The sequence below is a fragment of the Anabas testudineus genome, chromosome 4, assembly GCF_900324465.2.
Source record: "Anabas testudineus chromosome 4, fAnaTes1.2, whole genome shotgun sequence".
Lineage (NCBI taxonomy): Eukaryota > Metazoa > Chordata > Actinopteri > Anabantiformes > Anabantidae > Anabas > Anabas testudineus.
The window spans coordinates 10791936-10819690 of NC_046613.1; the positions used below are offsets into that span (position 1 = coordinate 10791936).

General features: G+C 39.7%; 1 protein-coding gene across 1 annotated transcript in view; it reads right to left on the reverse strand.

Annotated features, from left to right (window-relative positions):
- Window positions 1-25804, reverse strand: part of LOC113152278 (zinc finger protein GLIS1) — a 63804-nt gene extending 38000 nt beyond the window's left edge. The window contains exon 1 of the mRNA XM_026345433.1: window positions 25651-25804. Coding sequence (XP_026201218.1) covers window positions 25651-25744 — 94 coding nt within the window. The 5' untranslated portion in view covers window positions 25745-25804. The remainder of the gene's footprint in view (window positions 1-25650) is intronic.
- Between the last annotated feature and the right edge of the window lie 1951 nt (window positions 25805-27755).

Below are 27755 nucleotides of genomic sequence, written 5' to 3' on the forward strand. Positions count from 1 at the left end.
ATTGGTGTTAATATTAGAGCACTGTTTTAGCTGGCAGAGCTGTAAACTGGAGTCACTCTCAGACTAAAGGCTGGCTAAGCAAATTGCACTCAGTGATCTATTGACTGCCCTGAAAGGATTATTAGTTTATAGAGGGATCCATGCCATCACTGACATGATGAAATCTTATTAGATTATAAATATTCTCTTGAGGAATAGTTGTTGGCTTCCACAACTGTCGTATACAGTGATATATAGGGAGCTCTTTGGCAAAGTCCAAATGATGACAAGAGAAATGATGCCGGAGAGATTTATTTCCAAATATTATTGCTGGAGTAATTAAGGATCTATATTCCAAATGGTAATGTGTCCATTTTGGAAGAATAAACTAATTCAAAGGTCAGAATTTAAATGACATGCTAAATTCGCCATCAGTGTTTCTAATGCAATCAATCCTTTGAGAACATCAACATCCTTAATTCATATGTTATTTTACATCTTTGATGATTGAACTACTAATTAAAAAAAACAATTAATGTGTGGTTTTAGTACTCAATGAAGTGGAGAAGGAGTGAAATTGGGCTTTTTTTAGATTCTTGAACGTTCATTCACATGGCATTCCTGACATTTTGACGCATACAGTACAAATTATCAATATCAAGATTTTTATTTTTAAAAACAACCAATATTTGAACCTTAACATCTGATAAAAATAGACTCAAAATTATCATAAAAATAGTAAAGAGGGAGATTAAGTACACCAAAGGGAGGGCTGGGTGTATGAGGAATTATTTGTAAAGGGAAAGCCGATACCCCCACACACTCGTGTAGGCAGCTATGCGTCCCCCATTGCAACTTTCCTAACTCAATTTTTCAAATTCAATTTTCTCCTAACAAAGTTATTGACAATGTTACCTCACACCATGAACTATAATTAATAAAATCATTCAAACATCATGTTTGTTTAAGAGAACACAGAAAGGTACTAGAGAGGAATTAAAAGATATAAGGAGTAAAAATGGTTGAGATCAGAGACTTTTGTGAGCCATATTATTCTCAGTTTTGGGAATCTAGTCACATAGCCCTCCTACAGTGGATGCAGTCTTCTCTGCATTTTGCTTGTCGCGGGTCACGGCAGAAACACAAAGAGGCAGAGAAAAGGCTAAGAGGGAAATGTAAACAGTTCAGTATTGCCAGGAGAACCAAAAACAGTGCTGGTTTCACTCAAAGCTGTTAACAGAAGTGAAGATGTCTTTCAACTCTGGTCTGTTTTCAAGCAATACAAATCATTTTGTTTATCAAATTATTTTTTTTTATTCTTTTTTTTCCACCACTTGCCAAGCAAGTATGAACACCCACTGATGTAAAGCCAAGTGTTTCCCTGCCTCAAGTCAGGAGTAATTCAATGAGGATGGCCAGAAGTGACATGAATCACAATGGAGATGACTAACATCAACACAGATCTCCTAATTAGGGCTTGACTATCCATGTGCATGCACACAAGAACACAAACAAGCAAATAAAAACACCATCATAATAAAGCACTCGATGGACTGGCAGTCGGTCAATGAGGCCTTGACTGAATGCACATGCTCTTTCTCACACACATCATCATCATCACTACCATATAAAACACAGACCCACACCAGGCAGCCCGGTAAATGTAACCCCACTTATGAGACACTGCTCTTTTGAAGCCTATTGCTCTGTTCTACAATACGCAATAGATGTTTGCCAGGAAACGTCCATCATGGAGATGAGTTGAACACTAAGATCCCAGAGCGCAGATTACCTGTTTTACTTAAACAGGCTGATAACAAGACCACTGCTTTTGATGACTGTTTTTGTCTTCACTTCAAATTACTTACATTTTGGTGGCACTGACCTTAGTTTTACATGTCACTTGAAAAACACAACTGGTATTACTGCTAGCAATCAAATCATTGGCACTATGGACTCTAAGCTCTATTGTATTCCGTGATAAAACATGAATGTCATACTGTGATATTGTGCTGTAATGTGGGCATCTTACACGTGCCTTTAAACAGAACAATCATGGCAGAAAATGGAGCGAGCACAATGCATCTGAGGATCCTTCTGCTGTGACTTATTGCCATATTGTTGATTAGTATATAGTCATTTATATAGTTATCGAAAAAACGATTAAAATATTTGTAATATTATTATTTTATTATATATTTTTATTTGGAAAAAAACCTTTACATTTCTCAAATACAGTTTAGATAAACACCAGTTATCAGATTTGCACTAGTATAGAACATTTTTGAATAATACCCACCACCACGGTCCTCACATAGACGATGCTCTGAGTGAAAATGTTAAAATATGGGTTAGTAACTTGTCAAACTCTTTATTTAGGAGAGACATCTTGTGAGACTTTAACATAAACCCACACCAGCTGATTAACTCAACCAGTTTGTCACAAAGTGGTTCTACATTTTTAAAATAGCTCTTGTTGTTATTTGGAGTAATTGTGCAAAACAACCTACAGCTACTTTAAAATTCCCTTAGTTAGTATGATCGGTTTCTTTTTCTTTTGTTCTTTCATGCAAACTTACAAATACATCTGGAGTTTAACTTCCTGTGAGCATCTGACTTTCATATGTGTTTTAATTGCATCTATGGGTTTGCGTGACAATTTGTAGCAGAATCATCCACCAGTCTGGAGAGATACAATGATAGTCACTGAAACCCTCACTGCATGGCTTCAATTTATTTGTTCCAATACAAACAGGTAGCAGTATTCCCAAAATGACAAAAAAGGGCTAACATGACTGCATGCCTGTGTCTAACATTCATGATTAGTTTTGCATTGTGTTACAAAAGCTCAAGCGTCTCCATCAGAGACACCTTCAGAGTGTCTGCAGGATATTAAAGTCCTAGTGTTAAATGAGTGTTAGAGGTTTTGATCCCTGCTGCAGAAAGTTAGCGCTCTGGTGATTTAGAGCTTTCCTACATTAACAGAATCAGTCATGCTCTGGTCGGGGAAACAAGCTCAACATATGGTGGCTTGGATGAGACCCAACAGCAAATTTGGTTTATTCTGAATGTGCTATGGCAATTCATTGTTGAACATTTCATTGTGTGTTAGGGTATAGCTTGATCAGAGGGCATCAGGGACTGAGGTGAAGTGTAAAACATTCAGCAGAAATGGCAAGAGGAGAAAGTGTGCATGTGTGAATGAATGAGTGAGCGACTGTGAGGGATCTGATCACTGTTCTTTTGATTTTGCAGAGTTCATGGGTGGTCTGTTGAGCAAGGCAGTTGTGTGTTCATCATACTTTAGATTCCTTTGGCTCTGGATTTGAATATTTTCCATGTTATGTTCTGGGGAAAACTTGAGAATGTATAACAGTATACATATTGTCTTCCAGGAAGGGAAATTTCTTTTGGCTCACCAGAAAATATAAAGATGCATTACACGTGATTCGTACAAAACAAAAATAATGAAGCCGTCAGGACTAACAAACAGAAACAAGGTTACATTACACATTAAAAGAGTTAATATCTGTAGAATAAATCTCAATCACTTTGCATAGTTAAACATGTTGATGGCACCTGACATAAATGGCCTCTTGAATAAAGGTTTATCTGGCTTAGGGATTCTGCAACACGTCCTGGAGTGCAAGTGCTCAGACTGGCTGAATAGACGGTGGAACCTATCTGCAAGAAGACTACTTGCTTTCTTCATCGGCTTTCTTCACCTTTCCATAAAAAGTTGAATCGAGGACTTTAGAGGTAAACCTATTCTGCTGACCATTTGGTGGCAATCTTGGTGTAATTGTTCCTAGAAAATTACAGTTTACTTGTTTACATATTTCTCTGGTAATTCTCTGATATAAATAACAGACCTGTGTACCCTGTGTAGTTTTTCTATTAGCACTATGGAGCAAGGTTTTTTACAAGTAGGTCCCTAATATATTTGTATTACGCATACTTTATGCAACGTGATAAACATTCCTACTGCCAGTTTCATGCTATTCCCCTGACAACAGTAACATGTTCAGCATAGCAGTGTGCCCACAGAGACAGGAAAGAATAAGTCGACTAGCATGTGAAGACAGATGTGAGCAATACAGCTTCTGAAACATTTTAAAAAACGACCCCTGCAATTTTTTATGAGGAAAAAAATGCTCAATGTGCTTTGGTAAGAAAATCCTGAACGTAAAGATAACTTCAGTTTGTATCTCTGTAAAGTGAGTTCAGTGTTCTGCCCAGTTCTTCTAAGCACCTTTAAACGAACAGGGTGGGATGCTGCTGTGATATAAACTGTTGCAAGCATTCAGGCCCATTAAGGAGTGATGCATTAAGGGCAAGAAATAAGGGACACAGGGGTTAGGGCAGAGGAAAAAATGGGGAAAGAAAGAGGCAGGACAGTGCCAGAATCACCAGGGGCAAGTATTCGGTACAGAGACCATGTACAGATGTGCTGGCTCATCCTCACAAAAAGCCACTGATGTCAGCATCACCAACTAGAGATGCAGGCACAATAAGAAGTCTATTGTTATCCACCTCTTAAAACATCACCCTTAAAAAAACACTTTTGGAACAAGGACTGTATGAAAGAAAACAGTCATGTTGATAACATGGTGTCTAATAGTACTCTGTAACATCTAAAGTGGTATCTTCCGTTCCATAAATGTCATCACATGGTATCTATTACTCTCTCTGGCTCCTCTCCTCTCCTGTATAATTAAAGTAGCACGTTCCTTTCAGTCAGCTTCACTGCAGGATGACGGTAAACTGAGGTGCTTACTGAGATGTATCAGAGAAATGAGATTTAAACAGCAGTGTGCTTGCTTGTATGCGCTGTTTCACATGAGTACATAAACTAATGCTTCAGACAAGAGCCTAATTATAAAGGGATAAACATAGTTATTCGAGAACTTGTTCTGGGACAAGTATGATTATTTTTTTGGCTGAGGTTGAGGCTAGAAACGAGGTTCCAATCACTCTGCAATACGTCTGCTCTGATGTCATGCCTCCTTCTTGTCAAAGTCCTTTGGGAATGCAGCGCACCCAGCCGTAAAACTCAAATGCATCTTGATCATGAGTGGAAAGTGCTGTCTAATCCTTTTCCCAATGATTAATGCAGACACTGTGACCATGGAGGCTGAAAAATAAGACTATAGACAGAAACAATGAACAAACGTAGACTCGATCATTCTTATAGTGCTTGATTCACCCTATTGGAAGGTTGCAGTCATTGTGACGATGATTACACTGATTGTTAAACATGCTACACATACTGGATGAATTTCACATTGGAAATCGTGGCCAGTTAGGGTGCACTGTAATCGTACACCTATTCAGGCTGCCGCAGGGGCTGATGATCAGAGTCATGTTCAAGTTCAGCAGTGTTGTGCCTTGGCTAAAAACGCTCTCCTGACCTCAGTGACTAATAAATGACTAATAAAGCAGAGCAGACACATGTCTTCAATCTGGCAGAACTTAACCCTCTGAAACAACATGGCTATTATCCCATGATAAGCAGTTTGGACTGTATTACCATACAAAGCATTCCAGTCTATACAGTATTGAAAAGATCAAACCACATCATCACGTAGTTGAAAGTCGATGTCGCTGTCTCCCTCAATGAATCTCTCCCCTTCTCACCCTCTCTGGTATCATTATTTCTCTACAGACAACATCCTCCATCTGATCAGCAGATGGTCTGGACAGCATTATTAACTGTAATTGGTGGTAATCTGGGGCGATTTTTTATTTCGGTGACACTTCATTTTCTATAATTCTCGCCTCTCCCTTTTAAGTCACCTAACCGTTGTGTTAAGTGCCAGAGTGAGACCATGCTTGTGCCAGCGTTTAATGCGTTCAAGTCTTCGGAGACATGCAGACCTCAATGAAAAGCAGATGTGCAGATGGATAGATGGTGTAAGGAGGGGAAAGAGGAGCGTTCAGAGGTGTATTGTACTTAAAGAACGAGGAGGCTGTTAAGCAGGGGGGTGTTTGAGAGGGAAATGGGATGTCAGGAGTGTGATGCAAACATCTGAACCCAAGGTACAACAAACTGCCAAAACCGCAAGACAGATGCCTCTGGAAATCCAATGTGACACCTCAACTGGCCCCACTTTGGCTTCATAAATCATAGCATTCAGCACTTTAACAGTTAATAATGATCATTTTATTCTCGTATGCCCCAGCGCTCCCACCTGCCATGATTCGCTCCCGCTCCTCAAACATGAGACAGTTCAACAGACACAAGGGGGGCGACAGCGGGCTGCGAGACTCTGTAGAAGGATGCTCTTGTAGTGTGTCTTGTCCGGTGCAGATGTTGTGTATTAAGGTCCAAAGCCTTTCCCGGCTTCTCTGAATCTCATAACTCATGTCTATATTTGTGTCTGCGGCATAGGCCCGGAACTTATTTGTTTGCTTAGTAATAGATGTATGATTGAAAAACCTGGGGGCACAAGTAAATGAAAAATAACAATGTCTAGGGAAAAAGCTCCTCGTAAAGCAGGTGCGGAGCAAGGGAAGAAGAAAAACTCTATTAAATTACTGTTGGAGCACAGAAACGTCAGTGTTTTTGTAGCAGGATTACCAGTACCAGCAGACATGAGAACTTTCATGAGGATAAAAATCAATTTGTTCTGGCTGATTTTATCCACTCTCAGTCAGGTATCTTTGTTCCTCCCTGTTTTCTCATGGTCAGCTTGGTCACACAATAACCTCAGATTAGTTTTTAGAAAGTCAAAGAATAAACCTCAGAGAGAATAAAAAGAAAAAGGACTATATGGCTCCAACTGAGGCTGCCAGCCTCAAATATTTCTGAACACAGAAAAAATACAACTTCAGCTCCAAACGGGTAATAACATTAAAGAAAGGATTTGTACAGTATATACAACAACTGAGAAATAGCAGTCCAAACAAACCTCTTTGTGGAAAAGAGTGGTTGTTCTTACAAGTGGCTACACAGTTTTAAGCCGTACTGATGAATAGAGCGGTCGGTAAATGATCAGCTTTCCTGCATTTTAGAGAAGAGGGCACATGTTGTGGGAAGAGAGCGTCCTCATAATACCAGGCTCTTCAAATGGAGCAGAGCTAACCACAGTCATGAACACAAACAAATAGTTGGCAGCCAACAACCCTCAGAGCCCCAGCCCCACCAACCCCATTCGAGTGCCTGGCTCTGTGTCCGCTCAAGTCTCAAAGACCAACCACTTTACCACATCGCTACAAGAGGGGTGTTGTCAAAACCTTAACACAGGAGATAATGTTTTGTGACACACACAAACATGCAAACACACACAGTCACAAGTCCCAGAGTCTCTTTTTTACATAGACAACCACCAAGCGCCTGCACATACTCAAAGGAAGCTCCACTGAATGGCCATGGCCATTCTTGATTAGATGCCACAAACTCCTAACAACTGCCACAGCCAATCATCTTCTCTGCTGTCCACCCTGATTAACATAATTAAAACTTTACACTTGTGCATGTCCCCACCTTGTGGTAGCACCTTGTCAGTATCAACAGGTGATCCTCCACATCACTGGCAAAAAGACTTTGGTGTGGTCTCAGAGGATGACCTGCAGTTAGTCCAAGCTTAGATTAGTTAGACACAAGTTACTGTACAGAGTTTCAATTACAATTACTATAAATACAACTCATAATTATTATTGTTAAGGAGGTAATTCCTTGGACTACACACATGATTTCACTTACAGAGTTATTTGTGCAACAACTGATAACGTCATTTTCTGTGTTCATTCAAAAGGTTTCTGACCACGCTATAATGACGTATTCAGCAGAAACACTTTTAGTTTACACTTTTAAATTCAGGAGACTATTCTAGACCTTTTGTCGTTAAAGTGAAATGTATATAATACTCTCAGTTGTAAAGGGATTTATTACAATGTGCACATTTCCATACAAATAAATGTTTCCAGCTGGCATGAAGACTGAACTACAGCAATCCCCCAGTTTATGAAAGTTTTTACGTTGTATGATAATAAATCACAATATATGCAGACTTTATCTTTAATAATTATCTCATGCTTGGGTAAGTGCTGTGCCTACATTATAAATTATGACATCTGCCTACAGAAACAAGTTCAAAGGGAATGCCTCTTGGTACTCAAAGTTCATGTTTGCATACTGACCTATGGGAAGACCAGTAAAAAACACCACAGCAATGACCGATTAGCACAAATATAAGCACATATTCTATGTTCAAGTCAAACTCATTTACAACATTTGTTAATATGACAAAAATGTGCCCAGTCAACAAACCACTTTAAAGCTTCTACGAGCCACAAATCTATTCTGACAATCACTATCATAACAAGATTTTGCCCACAAATCTACACACTGCCAAAATTAATCACAGACAATCACAAAGTTTTACAAGCCATCTTCAGCCAAACCACATCCTACAATTTGACAGAAAAGCCACATAATTGTAAAGACCAAACAGTGCATCAGTCAGGCCCGCTGTGTGAATTGACTAACTGGCAGACTGACAACATGTGATGCACTTTGCTGGCAGACGTGTCGGGGATGTCTGCTCTAGTGACAGACACCTTTAAAGGGGTGGTGAACAACACGGCTCCGCAGCCAGGCCAAGACCACTGAAACCTCGGCATGGGATCAGGAGGTGCTTCAAAGTCAGACAAGAGGCTGCTCTGTTTGAGGAATCAGCAGTAAATACTGAGAGTGATGTAGCCAGTCCTGAGTTTTTGAACTGACAAGTCAGCACACTACACCCTTAGAAAAACCTTTAAAGGTGAGAATGGTACACTTCTTGTTAGAGAGTAACTTCCTGCAGAAACAGAAATACTGTTCTAAGCACTTTCTTTTGTAAATCAGTGTATATTTGAAAGGTTTTATTATATAAATATTTGTGCAAATACTTATTTGACTGCCTCTGAAAAAAATAACCATTAAATATAAATCTGCTGTAAAAAATAACACAGAACAACAGAAACTTGAACACAGAAACAAAAGACATTTGTCCATATGCCATATGCAACTGAACTGATCAAAAAACAAGGTAATTTTTAATGATTTTATTCTCATGTTTAATTTTATTTCATGTAACATAGCAATAAAAGACAGACTTATGAGATTAAGATTATATTTTTCTTAGTTTTTCCTGAGAGATGAAAAATAATGGTCAGTGATTCAGTCTTTGTTGCATCTTATCATGATAACTTTAAAAATCTGTTTTTAAATTAACTTAAATATTTGGAAGCGATTAAAAACCACACTGTAAAAGCCAACATTGTCTAGAAATACTAAACTTATGACTGTAAATGCAAAAAAGCTTTCCCACTAAAGTTGGGACTTTTTGTAAAAGAAATAAATGCAATAAAAATTGTAATTTGCCTATTCACTTGAACCTTTATCCGTCAAAAGTACAAGAAAACATTTGCAAGTATTTTCATTGGGTATAAATGGAGATTCTAAGTGCAAAGAATTTAGGACTTCACCATTTGGAGTAAATAATATTGTGAAAATATTGAGGGTAAATCAATGAAGAAACGGATAAAAGTCAGATCCACTGTTGAATGTGCTTAGCCTTCAAGCCCTGAGGCAAGAGTGCATCAGACACTGTCATGCTACCATGATGAATATAGCCTAAGTACTCCCAAGCCTATAGGCTTTGTATTTTGAACAACAGTTGTCACTTAACAGCCTGCCACTGTATCCAGAAATGCAACCTGGAAGTTTATTACGCAAGGGGGAAGCCATATGTCAATTCTGTGCCGAGACAGCGCTCAGTTCTGGCCTGGTCTCATGTAAAATGTATGATTCCATGTTTCAACATTTTGGGAAAAACTGGATATGAGGTTCTCTGTGTTAAAGATGTTAAAGATCATCCAGACTGTTAACTGCAGAAGGTGCAAAAGCCAGCATCTGTGATGGTATGGAGGTGTATCACCCAAAATATCAACCTCATGGTGGGTTAGCAGATTTTATGGCAGTTGTTATATATGATTATTAGATATTACAGTTTCAGCACTAGTGGTGAACTGACACTGACATTTCTAAATGATACTGGTGTCCCTATAGCAGGCAGGAAAAAAAAATCCTCCTCAGCACTGAGTAAGAGAGTCACAAGATTTCCTCATACACAAGCAGGCTTTGACTTTGTCAGTCTTACTCATCTCTGGGCGAGTGGCCTGTTCACATTGGCTCAAGAGGTTGTTGGTACAAAACTCACAGAACTGATTCAGTCCTCTTCAGCCAGTACCCAATATTTACAAGCAAGTCTAAATCTGTGAGAGAATTCGATTGAACACAGATGGCAGGAAATTCCTCGGAAATGACAGTGGCCAAACGCAACCACAGAACATGAGTATCTCCATATAGCAGAAGTATCGAGGCCCATCTTAAAGATAGTCCCTCTTCTTCTTCCCCAGCATCGGCTTCCTCCATCGATTGCAGTTTGACAGGGATGGAGATTTATATGACTTCTGTAAAACAAGTGATCAATTTGCAGCAATTACTGTATATTTTTAATGGATTTGAGGGAGCAGTGGGGGAGAAATAAATGAGTAGTTAGGAAAACGTCTGGAGGAAAATTCCCTTGATGGTCGGTGGTCCAACTGAGAGGTTGAATTTAAGTGTTGGTAATTAGATCACATTTGAACAGAGCAACATTTGAAAATGATTATTTTGTTACCTACACACAGTGCACATACCCTTCTGTTATTCTCAGAGGAGATGCTAGTTGTTTAAAACCAGGGCCAAACCAGATGTTTTTGGGAACTAACAGGAGGAATCCAATTTCACTTCCTACTTCTTTGTTAGTTATTGTTTTAGTGCAGAAACAATAATGAAACGTTACTTTTTGAAAGGGATATGTTCAAAGCATGCATAGTAATTGTTTTGGCTTTTGAAGTTTCCGGTTAAATTTGAGGCCAGTGCTTCTCCACAGTGTCCACAGTAAATATTAGCTTGTCAGGCTGATTAGGGGTTAAATCAGCCCCAAAAATGCAGCTCTCTGAGGAAAATTTGTTTTTCAAAAGCCCACGAGTTGTTTTGTCAGTGTAGGTTCAGAGGGGAAGCTTTTATTTTGATTTGATTATTGGTGTTGTTTTATGTCACTGGTTTGTAAACCCTTATATTTCAGCTTACAAAGCAAACTGATCTGCTCAAATATTATGGACAAAACCCTTCTGTGTATCCTCAAAACAAATGCTGCCTAAAAACAGATCTTATGACACAACAACAGTACAGTACAACAATGCCCGGCTGTGCAAGACAACCCAACTGTGGCAGAGTAATTATCTGATGGTGCACTGTGATGATGTGAGATGACTTCATTTACTGACAACATAGCTTATTGTTAGTCTGACACTTTTAATTAATTTAAAATAAAATAATTAATTAATTTTGTTTAACTGATTTGCAGAAACAGAAGAACCGTGCTTAAATCTTCTTTTGCACAACAGTCAGCATCTGCCACCAAAGAACATTAACACAGCTAAGAAATGACCATAACTCAGGGTGGAGAGGTACCTCCTGCTTGACTCAGAGGGCACCACAGTATTGGAGTTTTCATAAATATACAGAATAAATAAGAGAGGGCCCCTGGTTTTCCACTGAGCAAACCTGCGTTGAGTTTCAAACCACACATACCGAAGGAAGTCAGCAATACCAGTCTTTTATTGTGTGGGGAGTCCGCATTCATGGAGGGCTCTGGCACTGAGGACCCTCACCCCTCACAAACACACACAAAACATGCTCTCTCGGTAACTTGAGATGGACAGTCCACCAGACTCTATATATCAATTGACATCAAAGAGGGTTCTCTAATGCTGCGAGGAGGAGGGGGCGGCAGCTCATTGTCAACCCATCTCTCTAAAACCTAAGGAAGAGTCCACTGTTGGCCACTGCTTGAGCAATGACGGCATGACTTCTGAGCCCCTATGGTTAGAGGGACTAGGACGCAGTGGGGCCTGCATAAACCCAAAATGGTACCAAATGACACCTATGGAAACACATTTAATCTTGTGCAGTGGGAGGTCAATACACAGCAATTTCCACAGACAGGAACTCGGTTGGAATGGACAGGGCCACCATCAAAGAGCTTTTATGAGCAAATATATTCACACTGTGTAAGCATTTTTGATGTCCAGGCTTTAGACTCCTCCTGTGTTTTCTCTTCACTTGTTTAATGTCTGTAATAAGATTCCCTTTATTATGATTTCTGCTCTTGCTGCGTTCCTTCACCACATGTGTCAACCAACGGTTATAGCCAAAGTGAGACATCAGTTTTGTCTCAGTAGTGAAACTATTTAGGAGTTGGAGCCTGTCTCTCTTTTTGACTCAGCTCAAATATCTTGAGTCACAGTAGCACAATAACTAAATAAAATACATACAGAGATTAATATGGTCCTCAGTGCAACAGTGACTCTTGAGGGACAAAGACATGTAGCATAAATGGATATTATTAGATATGCAGTTAAACAGTAGCATGATTTTATTGCAAAGCCCCAGTTTGACTCTGCCCAGAGCCCACTGTTGCATATGATTCCAAAATCATCTCCCCTCAAATGTTATAAATAAAAATATTGCAAATACCAGGAGAATGTGTCTACGCACAGTGTTGATTATACAATAGACCAACTTGAGTGTTGTTAACAAGAAAAGGTAAAGTTTATTAGCTGACAGTCTGGTGAGAAGCCTAATCAGACGATAACAAGCAGAAATAAAGAAATCATTCTTCATTTAGACCTTGGACTCTGCCATGTGTGTTGTTTGGCTCCTCTTGACCAGAGGGTGTAAAGACGAATCTCGAAGAGCTCTGGCCTGTGCCATGTGTCAAGCCTTTCACATAACCTGGCATTCATTGTGAAGCTCTTTTACGAACCATAAAAAAATATTCATTTCGCCCCTGACCTGTTTTCCAACATAGTCTCCAAACCCATAAAAGGGTTTGCTTTTCATTTATTTTTATTTGAAGAACTTTGAAATGCAAATGTTTGTTTCCTTGCATGTAAAAATTGAGAGAAGCCATCTTAAAGAGAAATCTGATGTGAAATATGAATTCTAGCCATTTTACATCATCCCTAACATAAACATGCAGGTTCTCAGTGCAAGTCTTTTTGTGCTGTTAAATTAGTGTACTTTGGCAGGCTGCAGTGTACATATACTGATGCTTTGCCTCTCTCGCTGGACTCCTTCATGGCTCAGAGCTCTTGAGGCTTGTAGAAGACTGGCAACTTTACAGTGGCCTAGATTGGTCATATATTCGTGTCAAATGACAGGTCTGGCCCTGTAAAAATGGGTGCTGTGGTAAACTGTGCATTTACATTTACAGCTAAAGCTATCAAAAACATGGCTACGAAGTCCTGTTGACTTTTGTTGAATTGCGGTTTTGGGGCTAACGTTTTACCTGCAGCCTTTTCAGGGCCTCAAATTAAAGTACAAAGTTACTAAGCATCGTTTCTTAAAATTCATTCTATTTATTTTATAGTCACTGTTGAACTTCCAATGTTTTTCTAGTTGGAATAAAAAGAAGCATTCTTTAGAACAATAATGACTGTGTTATTGCAAAAATTGTGGAAGATTTATTATTCCCAGTGCATGAAATCATTCTCAAAAATTCACATATAAAAAAACGTGCTAGTAGTTTATGCTGGCCACTACTACTACATTGCCATTTCTGTGCAAACAAATACACATGCCATGACAATCAAAGCACCACAGATGCATTTATTTGACTAAAAATAAACTCGAATAACTCATCACTTAGAGAAACCGCCAAAACCATACATATTCTGGTAAACTTCACAAGATATTCTGAATCAATGTCATTTTAAATACTTTAAATACATACTTGGAGCATTCAGACATTTCTCAAAGGTGACGTGTTACAGTACAAGTACTGATGTGTGATTCAACATGTCAGGCACGCCAACTGGTTCATGTACACAGTCCGAGTCGATGCCTGAGCTGAACTACATTATGTTTCTTTGAAGCTTAAAGTGGTCAGAAAATGTGGCTGGGTAAACCGTGAGAGTATAGGAGAAAACAAGGCAGAGAAGTAAAGCCAGAGGGTTCATTTGAAAACACAAGTATTGAGACAGGTTGGGGGTGATTAAGAATGGCACACAAATGACATCTGATGCTGACACGTTTCATCTTTTCTACCTGCATTATAAGTTGAAAATATTTGTTTTGCTTTTACCCATTAATTCAGTTGAAAAGAAAAATCTTTGCTACTAAATCAGTCTTTGTCTTTTTCATAAAATAATTAAATTTAAGCTAGCAAGCTGTCAGTGTAAATTGTTACTTGTGGATTTTGAATTGTAATTGTAAATCACAGTCAGTATTGCAAATGCTTAGAGGGGAAAAAAATCTTCTTATTTTGTTTGTATCCCATTATGGGCTAAAACTAAACTAAAAGTTTTCGCAATGCAGCACAGTAACATTGCTAAATGTTTGTTTATTTTGTAGATCATTTCTCCTGTAAACGGAGATGAAAGATTAGACAATAAAGTACCTTCATGCAGTACAACATTTATATGCATTTGCACCTTCAAATATCCTGTATCATTTTACCAACAAAGGCCTGTGTGCTTCTCTACAGAATAGCAAACACAGCTTCATGGAGCACTGCAGAATGTATCTGGCTGTGTACTGCTGTGGAACAAGCAGCAGGTATGTGTTAGTTAATCAGTGTTTGAATTCAGCTAGAGGGTAAGGTTGTGTTCAGGAGCAGCAGGGCTGTTTTGACTAAGCCATCTCAGCAAGGGCCCGGTCATGGAGACTCCCAGCATTTGTAAAAGATTAGCGGCCTAGTCCTGATGCACTGAGCTTAGGTCAGGCAAAGTGCAGGGCTCGGACACAGCATATCTGCTAGACAGGGTACATGAGACACATGAGATAATGTAATTAAAGGTTTTGGAGTGGGGCTGGGAGTTCTCCCAAGGGAGACTGTACAGAGGTTGTTCTTTCAGGATGTGGCATTACCCAGTTTGACAGACAGCCACTAAGGTCATGACACAGAGGCATTTACACAACACACAAAGTACTAAGCACATCAAAATCATCCTTCATACTCTAAAGTTCTCTAGTCCAACCTCAGTGCACATTTGTATATCTTCTGCTGTGTGTGATGTTTTGGTTAGTTTCTATTGTATGGGAGTGTGCTGTCATATGTACACCTCAAAGTCAGAGTATCTATGCTGAGTAAAGGAATAACAATAGCCCACATGCTCTCAGCCTATCATTAGCCAAAAGACTAAATGAAAACCAACTGTGCGGGAACAATAAAATAATTTGTCAAGGGAGAAGGGTGAAGATAAATTCTGCAAAGCATTTTCCAATTGGCTGGGGCTCCAGTATGCTGGGCCAAGTGCTCACCACCTGGCTGTCATGGCTCTGACGCAGCCTAATTCATTTCAACTTTCAAACACATGCCTATTAGATCACTGTCGATACAAGCTGAAAGTGCCTGATTAGGGTTTTTATCGGTATTAGTCAACATGCGCTGTGAGCTGGGATTTAAGGGCAAAGGCTACATAAACAAAAACGAGAGCAGGGAGAAATGCAGCTCTCCTCTCCTTTACTCCCTGCCTCCATCCGTCCACTGAATCCATTACTGGCCTTCACTGAGGACTCATCCTAAATATTCTTGTCAAAACCACGTGGTGATATATAAGAGACTTTTCCTGCTAAGGAAAAGTTCATTATTTATTGGTTATTAAAATCATGTGACCCTATTGTCCCATCTGTGTGATTCTGAGAATCTCAGCATTGGTTTTAAGGTGACTGAAGCTCCTCCTGATGGGTTTTGGCCTAGTCATGAAATCTAAATGCTGACTTGTGGGAAATGTCAGTAAATGCCAAACCAGCTAGGACAGCAGCTTTTCGCTGGTTCCTATTAGACACAACTTCCATCTTTATGGAATCTTTAATCTTTATTAAATATGAAAGACATCAAGATTTGGCAGGTTCAGCAGGTGATGTTCCAAGGCAAACATCACACTTAAACCCCCAAACACACACACACACACACACAGTTCAGCACATACACTGTGTTCAAATGTGCCGAAGCACAGACACTTAAAGATATTGAGAGTGTCCTCAAATGTCCAAAAGCATTAAATAAACTTAATATCTTTTTGGTGATTGATAACAATCGTTGAACAGTGTCAGTGGCTCAATAACAAAGTTGCAAATCCCATTTTGGAATCATGCAAGTAGCTAAACGGTGTTGCAACAGATTTCATCTTTAAGCCAGGAGAGTTGAGGGAAAATAAAACATAACAAAAAACAATATGCACTGCAATATATTTATAATTTCTCCACTAGATTTTTTTTTTATTGTACCTTTGCTCTCATTAGCGTGAAAAATTCTTTTTTTAAGTCTTGTCCATCCCGGCCCTCCACTTTGACCCAAACGTTAACACACAGATTGTACGCAAACACACACACACACAAACACTGTCCAAATCAGCTCACTGCTAATAACGCCAACAACAAGCCCCATAGGAGATCTAAAGTGTCCAACATGATGTTTGTGTTAAGCAGTGTATTATAGAAGCCGACTTCTGGGTCTTGTGGGGAATGTTAAGCATGTTAATGAAGAGTACATACTGAGGCTATTAGTCAGTGTAATATGGATCCATTTAACACACTTATTGCACAGACCATATTAGTCGTGAGTTCAAATAAAAAAAGGGGGTACTCCATTTAATCTTGGCAACAGTAAATCAAAGAGTAACAAAATTGATTGTCTTCAACAAAACCGTTTCCAGCAGAAATGTTTTCTCATCTAGGATTACAGGAAACACTGCCAACAGAATGAAAACTGCACAGCTGTCTTTCAAATGCTATTTGATGTAGTGAATGTAAAGCAGACAGATACTACAGGAGCCAGAAGATAACAGATGTCTCCACTGTTTGCAGTGGGAACCTCTGGGCAGAGCAACCAGCTCATCTGTGACATGCGTTTTTTTTTTTTTTTTACTCCAGAGGGTGAAATCAAGTCGACATCTCAGACAGGAACATTAGCACAGAAGCAACAAGCCAAAAACATCTTAGATGCCTTCAACTCACTGTTTGGCAACCAGTCTCTCAAAGACCATTAAAACAAAGACGTGGACATGTGACAGACACAAGGAGAAGTATAAATAGACAATTCTTGGCTCAGTAGTTCTAATTTTCCCCATTAATGTGCAGCACCCTTTAGGCACCAATCTGTGTATGGTTGTAGTTAGTTAAGTACCAGGTGTTAGAGTGTGTGGCCATCTTGAATCAGAACATTCTTGGGAAAAACATTCATTTTTAAACAACTTTAACGAACAAATACAACTTGTAATTATTGTCTCATAAATATTCCCACGCAACGAAAAGATCTATGCCCTCCACAGCATCATATCATGGGAAATTGCATCTTGTTATCGCATACACCATCTTCAGACATCCTAATACAACATCCTTGCTCTGATATTAACCCATTGAAAACAGTCTTCCCTTTCAAATAAAATTATCTGTAAAAATCTTTTTTTCCATGTTCTAAACAATTACAAATCACGGTGCTGGCATGGAGCTCCTAAAATTCATTAACATCCAGTATCAGCCAGCCAAAGCTCCCAGCTCCCTGCAGCAACATCACTTTTCCAAAATCCTCCCCTTCCTCCAATCATGCAGCCTGTGCTTTCCAGATTTGCAACTAAAAAAGAAACATTTAGACCCAACACCAGTCCACCAGTGCTTCAATGCTGCCTGTGTGCTGACACTGAATGAACAGGATGATATCATTCTGATGAAACCTTAGAGGTCCTGCCTTTAAACAATACATACACCATAATAAATTGTGACTCTAATGTTGGTTTGCCAGTGCTTTAAAATAAATCCCTAAAAGGATAATTCAATGGACAGACTGTGTGATGAAACCTGGCTCTCTATCTAGCACAATGATGCATACAGACCTGCATCTGCCAAGACATAATGCACATATGAATATATAGAAGTGCAAGATGTCACGCTTAGGGTTTGTGATTGATGTCGACCCACAACATTAACAGACAAGCGAGAGTAAAGTGCATTTTCCTAAAAAATACTTCAACTGCAAGCATCATTCCTTTGTGCAATTATTAGTCCTGGAAAGCATGTTAATGCAGCACAGGGGCTGGATTGCATTGTACATGACTAGAGAATAAGTAATTCTTCCAGAATGCTGGACTTCTATTAATGAGGACTAATAAAGTATATATACTGCACTATTAGACTTTTATAATGTCTTTCATAGTCCTCTGGGGCAGAGCCAGCCAATAGTGCAATGAGCCGACTGGGCACTGCCCCGTGGCAGCTTCCTGGCAGAGATGGAGAGAAAACAAGAGAGAGGATAAAACTCAAGCTTTTTGGCTGCTTTCTCCTCGGCTCTAATGAAGGCATTAAAACAGCTTCAGCTCGCATCATGTTGGCCCACTAGCTTGTGCTTGATTGGCTGGCTGATTCATCTCCGACATGACCAGCCTTGTAAAAAGGGCCATTTCAGACACTACCTAAACAACTTAATTCTGTACATTTGAGTGTCTGAAACAGTAGCTGTCACGGTTTTTAATGATGATCTGGTTACAAAGCTGTAATGCAGACTTAGTAAATTGTGTGTGGTGGATGTTATTTACATCACGATCTCTCTTAAAATGACGTGACGTGCTGACAACTGCACACTCAAAGATGTAAAAAAGATGAAACAGCAGCCTCTTTGTGACTCACATAGCAAAAACTGCCCTTTCATACTGTCACAATCTGTGTTCTCGCTGCTTGTTTGTGGAGGTGAGTGAAGCTCCAATCCCTATGGCCACAACTCTCTCCTGCCATCTGTCTCTTTCTCCCCAGCTGACAGTTGTGAGGGCCCAGTCATCTCTCTGCCCTGCTTTAGCAGCGGCAGCAAAGAGCAGCGCCCTAACTGCCACAGACAGAGCGGAGCGGATTTTTCTTTGATGAAACACAGCATCGTCGAGCCAAGAACAGCAAGTGGCACAGCCGAGATGTAAATCAAAAACCCACCCGTGTGCTAAGTCATACACAGAGAAGTCTGCGAGAGGAGTCTTTGCTGTCTGAAAATGCATGAGTAATACAGACTCTATAGACATGTGGTCAGCTGTGACATTCCTGTACAGGCAAAAAGAATCAGACAGAAAAAGAAAAGCCTCTTTATCTTTGCTACAAATAGTTAGAAGGTAAAATAATTTGGGCTAAATTGAAAGACCTGGCAGTTTAATCTCATCAACAGAAAAACTGAACTGCATTAAACTGAGTAGTTCTCAAGGTTAAAGGCTAAAAATACATTTTTATGATGACACATCTGAGCCAACTCTGCAGCTTTCTCTTGATTAAACTGAGGCCCAGAGAGCATTTCTTCTGGTATTACAGAGATATTTCGACACTTACTCAAACCAGATCATATTTTTGCTGTGTGACTGTTTGGATTCATTGGCAGCACGAAAGTCAGAATGCCTTTGGTTACAGCGAAATGCCATAGTCATACCACACTGGTCACATAAGAATGAGAACATCTGACCCGACTGACACAACTCTGGGGAAGCACAAGAACAGCAAAGAGACTGCAGTGCTAAAACTCAGATGTTCATTTTGCAACTTCAGAGGACTACTTCTGAAGATACTCAAGCGCAGCCACAACCTCCCATAAATTTTCTTTCTCTCTCTTTGAATCCAGCCTCAGTCATCTCGATGCAGCGCTTGTCCCAACACTCTCTCTGCCACTTATCTCCTGTTTCCACAAACGTCATGTGTATTCCCAGCCAAGTTTGACTGAGGTGATTCAGCCAAGCAGATGCCAGACCAGGGGTGTTCTCTCACTCTCCCTCTCTAGTGGCTGTGACTCAGGAAGCACTCTCATTCCATTACCCAGCATTCCCTCCTCATCTTCTCAGCCAGACAAAGGTTTACGGGAATACCGCTGCAGAATCATCACGGGCCTCAGCTTTATGAATCAGTGGAACATGCTGCAAACATTACAACACCCTTCACAGGCAGCACCCTCGCATTTGCCCATAGCTCACTGCTGAGCTCATACGAGAGGCAAAAAACGTGGGCTGAGGCTCCTTCGTTGGCTTGTGGGAATGTACTGACTGGTGAGAAATCTTGTGAAAAGAATGCTACTATCGCTTGTACTGTTTTGATATGCAAAAAAAACAGGTTACATCCAAATTAGAGGCAAAATGCAGAAAGAGAGGCTCTTTGCAAATTAACTAGTAATACCAGAAACTGCTGTTAGTCAAACTACATTAACCACAAGTTCAATAAAAGGTCAAATCTCCTAAAAGCAGTAAAAGCAAAATGTTTTCTGTGAAGGTTGATCAGTCTTTCACAACATCTGGGTGGGAGAGCTGATATAACCTGGTCTCACAGCTACAACCTTTAGTATCATTGAGTATCATATTCAACTTAATAAATGGATATTTTGATGCTCAGGTTGACCACAGCGAGATCTGCAGAGCTGGCAAGGATTAAATGTCCTGATGATAAGTGAGTTACAAAAATTTGTTTTGGAAGAAGAAAGAAATTACCATACTTCTATGATCCATTTTAGTTTTTTGGGGGAGTAATAAGTGGCAACAAAGCAACTTTTTAATAGCTTGAGTAACTGAGGATTTGGCCATGATCCCTAATCATTGAAAATACAATCATTCAAATTTTGAAGACAGGAGAAAAGATTTGAGGTCAATGTAAAAAGTTTCTGCTGTTCATGCACATGCACGCGGACACAAACACACACACACACACACACACACACACACACACACACACACACACACACACACACACACACACACACACACACACACACACACTTTCTCACACAGCCTACTGCTTGTTACAAATGCACTTCCACTGTAACAATAACAATACAATACTGTACTACACACAGTACATACACATAAAAATATATCACACAAAGGATATTTTAGGTAAATGTTTAGAGACATAAGAATTGTTACAAAAACAACTTTAAGCCAATTTAATTTCACAACTGGATAAAGTACAAAAATTGATTAATCCCGTTTTAATGCATTAAATTAAATACATCTTTAGTGGAGGCTTGTACATTATATACTGTAATACAAATACATTTCGGGTTTCATCACAAGAAGACTGCATCAGATTTTTTTGGGATGACAAAACACTTTTTAAATTGCTTACTATAACTTATACCACACCGCAGCAGAGTACTCACAAAAAAAATCTACATTTTACTTCCACACTGAAATGGCTCCACTGGCTCTCCACAAAGCAGAAAGTCAGAGTTCAGCACTAAATATTTGGATTGTCCACAAAGCATTCAATGACATACCACCAGAATATTTAACGGACTTATTCATTGTTTGTACTGTAACTAGATCCTAGAGTACTGCCCGTCTTAAAGGATTTTGCTAAAATCCAATGAAGCAGCTTTTACATTTACTCATTTGGCAGACACTTTTAGCCAAAGCAACATACAAGTGAGGGTGCACAGCAGAAACAACTTGGGGTTCAGTGTCTTGCGCAAGGGTCCTTCATCATTTGTGCTGGACGAGCTGGGGATTAAACAACCTGCTCTACCTCCTGAGCCACAGCCGCCTAAAGTCAGCTTTCAGTTACTATGCCCCCTTTCTGTGGAGCAAACTTTCTGAGCACTTGAGATTAGAGACTAGTTTACGTCATTTAAATTGTCAACGTCAAACCTTAAAACATAATTTGCCATGCTAATGGTCATATTTGTCTCTCTGCCTCTCACTGTTTTTCTGTTTCCAGTATGTGCAGGCAGCACTGGCATATTACAACTTAACTCATACTTTCTAAATGTGAAAAATGATCACATTATATCTAAAACCTATTATTATTAATATTATGCATGATTAGAGTCCACCAGTTTTGCTTGATTTTTTGGCTTATAAGTCAAAGCTCCTCAAAATCTACTGAGGTCCAAGATGAATAAATAACATGACATGCATACATCGAAGCCAAACTTAAAGCAATTATAAGCCTCAAGACCCAGGCAATTCAAGAAATTCAAAACCCACTCAAACAGAATCAGAGTTATATAAACATTTTATGTGAAGATTTACTTAGAGGAAAGCCTCTGGACAAAGGGGCACGGGAACACATAGTTTCTTTGTAGGTTTGTTTGAGCACCTTATTTTCTGCTGACTCTGATGATGTATAATCGATGAAGTATAATAAATAAATCGCACTAATTGCTTTACCAGCCCTTAATGTGTTTCGTTTCTTCGTGCGCTCACAACCAAAACATTCACAAGCTACTGGGAAACTGTCATTAAGCATTTGACAAAGCAGAGGTTAGCTGGAGGTGGGCTGTAATAGGTGGTTGTTTCTCATAACAGTCCGATTATCGGCCTATGGGCTGATGTCTACAAATGCTGCTGGTCAAAAGGAAAAGATCTGTTTTAGGGAATTCAACAGTGGTATCAATGCCACTTCACTACAAAAAGTGTGTGAGTAGGTCACTGTGGGGCATGTGTGTAAATAGTGTGTTAGGCATATGCTTGCACGTTGATGCATGTATTAGAAACTAATGCTGGTGGGTTTCAGTGCATACAGGTGTACATGCAGCCCAAAATAACACATATACAGTAGTGTCAGGTTGACAGAACAGATGACATTGATTTACACTTTCATTGAAAGTGTCCTTACATTTTCTCGTATCTGTTGGTTTAGTTCGCTCAATGTTAAACAGTAATGTTCATTAAATGGGTTAAAGTTTGTAGTAAAATCACTGGAACTCCATTAAGCAGCCTGTTGTACCTCCATAGGAAGCAGCTGCTGAACAAGGTACAGTCGATCCTGTCCGACAGCTCCTATCCTCTAACCCGTTCTCCATGTGCCGCTTTCTGGTTCTCTCTTTAACAGCCACGAGCCAGAACCAACAGATATAAACACTCTTTTCTACCCTCGGCCATCAGTATGGTGAACTCAGAGAGAATACAGTGATGAAAGTGTGCCCCCCCCCACAACCTCCTTCCTTTATCTTTATGTTGACCGTTCTGTTTTCCCTGTGTCATGTGCTACTGTGTTGCTCATCGGGGACAATAAAGTGGCTATTCATTGATTGATTGATTGATTGATTAAACATAAACATATAGTAAAGTTGCATGTCACATGATGATGTGTGTTGACAAAAAATGTGACAGGGAACAGCCACATAAATGTTCTTCAGATGAGTTCAGACAATTAAAGAATTCATTATTCATTTCGTTCTAGACTGAATCAACTGACAGGTCTCTGCTTTTTTTGAGAGAGGGAGCGTGGGACTCTCCTCTAACTCAAACTTATTCCTCAAATAAGCTCACAGACTTGGCAGCATAGTCTTGGACAGAGGAAACTTTAGTAAGGTATCGAATGAAGCTAGAGTACACACTTCATTCTAACCCTCTTCAAGATAGGTCAAGTGTTTTTTGTTTATTTTTTGCAAACTAAATATTTTTTTTGCTAGCCTGCACTAATATTTATGGAACAGTGGACTTGCAGTGTTAGGATTATCAGCCACTGGGCAAAAGCAGTAGAAATGGTTTTCAAACCTAAGCACTAGGTGTGACATGCAGTAAGTCCCTGTGCTTGACTGTATGAAGTGCTTAATTCAATTTAATGCAAAATGTTTCCCTAAATTTACGCTGTGAATAGTTTTCAAAATACAATGGCACGGCAATAAGGTGGTCGCATTAAAACAGCCAAAAGACTAAACCAATGTTGAATTTTCCCGTTTAGGATACCTCATCTAAAAGTCTGTATCTAGATGGAAAGCTTCATCACATGACAGCACTTCAAGTCTTACTATGTAAATCACAAATTCATTAATATGATATCTTTTTCATTTTCTAATTCATTTACTAAACACACAAACACAAACGTGAAATGGCTGGTTCTCTACAGCTTCCCTCAAATAAATCCTGGGCTGATGTTTAGATGAAACGTCACTGATCACTTGTCACTGAGCAATCGTTCACATTTTTTAATCACACAATAAAGGTCCAAAATACCCCGTCTGAGGTAAATTCTTCCTCCACTGTCTCACTTCCACCAGGATAAATTTTACAAATTGTGTTTGTTCAGAGATTCCTTTCAGTATAAATCTAAAGTAAGGGTTGAGAATGCAGTTTAAACTCCAGCTCTGTCCCCAAATGGGAGTATGTAATATGATCAGCCTGAAATGAGGCATGATACAAAAGACTGATGAGTACTGAGATCATTTTCATACTCCACGCGCACCAAAAGAGACTATAAAAAAAACATAAAAGTGCCTGGAACACAGCACATATTCATCCAGGACAGAGACAGCAACTAGTGCAAGTTAAACCAAATGAAACTTCTTATTAGTGAAATATAACTACATGTGAAAATGTAAATCATGAAACACAATGAGCTCAAACAGTATGTGATTAAGAAAATAGTTGTTTGATTATGTTTCTGCTCTCCATAAAAACAATTTGAATACATTAACCCCACAATATTTTATTAATTATGAAATTATCACTCACAGAGACAGAATGAAACAAACAGCTATCTGCTGCCATGTTAATCTGCACAACATAATCCACAAACACATAACACATCTTGCATTTCCCACAATTTACGGGAAGAGAGTTCAAAAGCGTTGCAAAGACAATGAGACGATTCATTCTGGTTGGGGATGCTGGGGATGGAGGGCTGAGGGCACAACTGTGCTCCAAGAGAACTCATAAATGCTGAGACACATCCAGCAGACATATGGTTTGTGTTTAGCAAGAAGAAACAATAATCAAATCCGTTGATCCTCTTCTTGCTGCAAGGATGATTGCTAATATAAAAGTCTGTTCCGTCTAATCATAATTTAGGAGGGGGCTGTAATTACCTCCGCCCTCTCACAACAACACTGTCTAAACAGGATGGAGGAGGCATCCACAGAAAGTCAAAGCCCAGTTTCCACTCTGGATGTTATCTATATCACAGTGCTCATTTCATCTATGTAATTGTTGTTTAAGTTTTTGCTTTCACTGAAGAACCCATGGCCAATTATAGTTTTGAAAAGCTACAGTTCAGATTTAAAAATTGTAATAAACAACACTTAAAATTTAAAAGATTTTATTTGAATTTAGGAGCAAAATAAAAAAAAAACAATGTAATACATGTAATAATTCATTAAAATATTATTTTAAACTGTGAAAAGCCTGAAGTTGCAGTTTTCCACATGTATCTAAAGTCAACAGCACACTAATCGCCTCAAAGAAGGAAATGTTGCCAAGCCATGTTAACATGCTCAGCAGTTATTCCACATACTTCACATCGCCGTTTTGTGCAACAGACTTTGATTCTGGTGCTGTTTATAAATTGGCCAAAGATCCAAGTGAGCTCTGGGTTTAATTAACAAGCCTAATCCACAACTGCAAACAGGCATCTTAACATAAATACACAGAACAGCTGCATCAAACGATGCTCTAGACAAGCAATAAGAAGGCAGCTTTATTTGAGATGATGGCGTTTATCAATCTGAAATCACCAACAACTGCTAATTGCTGCATTCACACAGCTGCAGTTTGACTCCGTTTGTTAGTGTTTGTTTTACAATTACCCTCTAAATGTCTTTACAGTTATCCGTCAACCTCCATTCACCTGAGATGCATCAATTAAAGACCAATCAAATCAGTACTTGGACGTATGGGGCCTACCTTGCATCGGAGGGAGAGAGAAGCAAGAGCGCGGAGCTTTGGCTGACAGATGCGCCTTTTCCTCGAGCGCGCCGAGTCGCTTCGGGCTGTCCATGTGAGTCGGGGTGTCATGGGGGCTCCGGCAAATCTGAGATCCAAAACCACCATTCCCGGCTCGCCGTGCACAGATGTCCGCCTTGCTGCCGTACACGGAGAGCGTCAAGCCGGCGAAGTCCGTGAAAGTCGGTGTGGGACAGTGGCTGACCATCCCGAACAGCGCTGTGGAGTTCTGCATTGATGACTCGGCTTTCCCATGCAGTGTGCTGCCGCTGCTCACATTACCTGCGCACAGGAAACCAAACAAATGCACAAATCACAGCGAGCTGTGTGGACACTGGTTTGTGTTGGAGCTTAAAGTCCGTGCGTCAGATTTTTTTGGAAACACACATTTGATGGGAACAGGAGGAATAGACGCACTGGACAAAGCGGTTAAACTTCGGGGGTTTGGTAACGCCTACCTGTTCCAATCAACCTACAAGGAGCAGAACACGTCTAATGGCGCACATTAGCATGTTTATCAAACTGTGAGGAAACGCGTCTGTGAGCCGGATCGATAGCATCCTCTCAGTGAGGATCAGTCATCAGCATCCCATGCGTCTCTCTCTCTCTCTCTCTCTCTCTCTCTCTCTCTCTCTCTCCTCCTCCCTCTATCCCCCTCCAACATTGACACCCAATAGCTCCACTGCTCTGCAGGACTCAAGAGAGCCAATGAAGACCGTGTCCGTGTTTCTGTGGGAGGACAAGAGCTGAGCCACCAAGGCTGTGCTGAAGGGATTTTGAGCTTGTAGGTCGGCAAATGTAAAGTCTGCGAGATCCTGCAAGTGCGTCTATGATCTGAAGGCACACAGTGCAGCTCAGTGCCGGCTGGCTGTGGTGCACCAATCACTGCAAAAGATCAGTGTAAAAAATGTAAAGCAGGTCATTTAGCAAGGTTTGAAACTGAGCCTGATCAATCTGACATTTTTACATAAAGAGTGCACACGTCCTGTCTTTTATTCTGCATATATTTAAAGCGAGGAGTCGCAGTCTGTGCGCTCAGTGATGTTGCAGGTGTCTGTGGTTTATCAGATTTTATCATTTGGTTTGTGGCCCACACTCAAAACACACATTAAGCATGTTCAATGTACACGGAGGACGACGGAGGACTGAGACACCGAGGCTGATTTAAAAGCTGAATTATCATACAGCTGAGAGGATGGGCCTAATTTATATCACATTTTAATATCTGTCATCAGATGAACAGTAAAAAGTTCAAAGTACAATCCATCAGTCTCTTAGTCTTATCCTTGAACTACATTTAATAGGACATTTATTGCTGCCATCTTGGTTAATTATTTATAATGTACTGACTTTAGACCAACTGATCAAAGTGATCACATAGAAATCTTGCGATGGTTGTGAAGACAAAGACAATGTCTTAGTAACGGATCTTATCACTGGACTCCCTGAAGAAAGAAAAATGAGTTTATCAGACTTAGTATTAGTCTTAACATGATTCACCTCCACGATGTTGAGCAGCCGAAGACTAAGAGAAGTCTTTTAGTTTGGAAATGCGACTCTGCAGCGCCATCTGTCGGTTATTGTGTGGAGGGGGAGACTGTACTGTGTCACATGGGACACGGAGACACTAACCTTCGGTGTTATTATGCAAGTATACGCCGGACGGAACTGTTAATAATTAATAATAATAATAATAATAATAATATGTAAGTGTTGTGGTGAGTGTTTTTCTCCTGCTTGTTTTCCTCCTGTCGTCTGTACAAAAATGCAAATGCGGGACTGCAATATCTCAATATCTGATGCTGCATTTACGTGCAGTTGGACATCTGCCCCATCTACAGCACCTTTAAAGAGAAAAAGATGGAGCGTATAGAGCAATAAAAATGTGGTACAAATGAGCACTGTCCCAATTTATTATGGTAATGAAAATAAGAGTTTCCCCATATTTGCTTCAAAATACAAAAACACACACAGATTTATTTGTATATTTGTGCTACATCCAGTATATTCCCCTCTGTGACTCTCACTATTAAATTAAATAGTTTCTCCCGAGTCAGGTCTGCAAA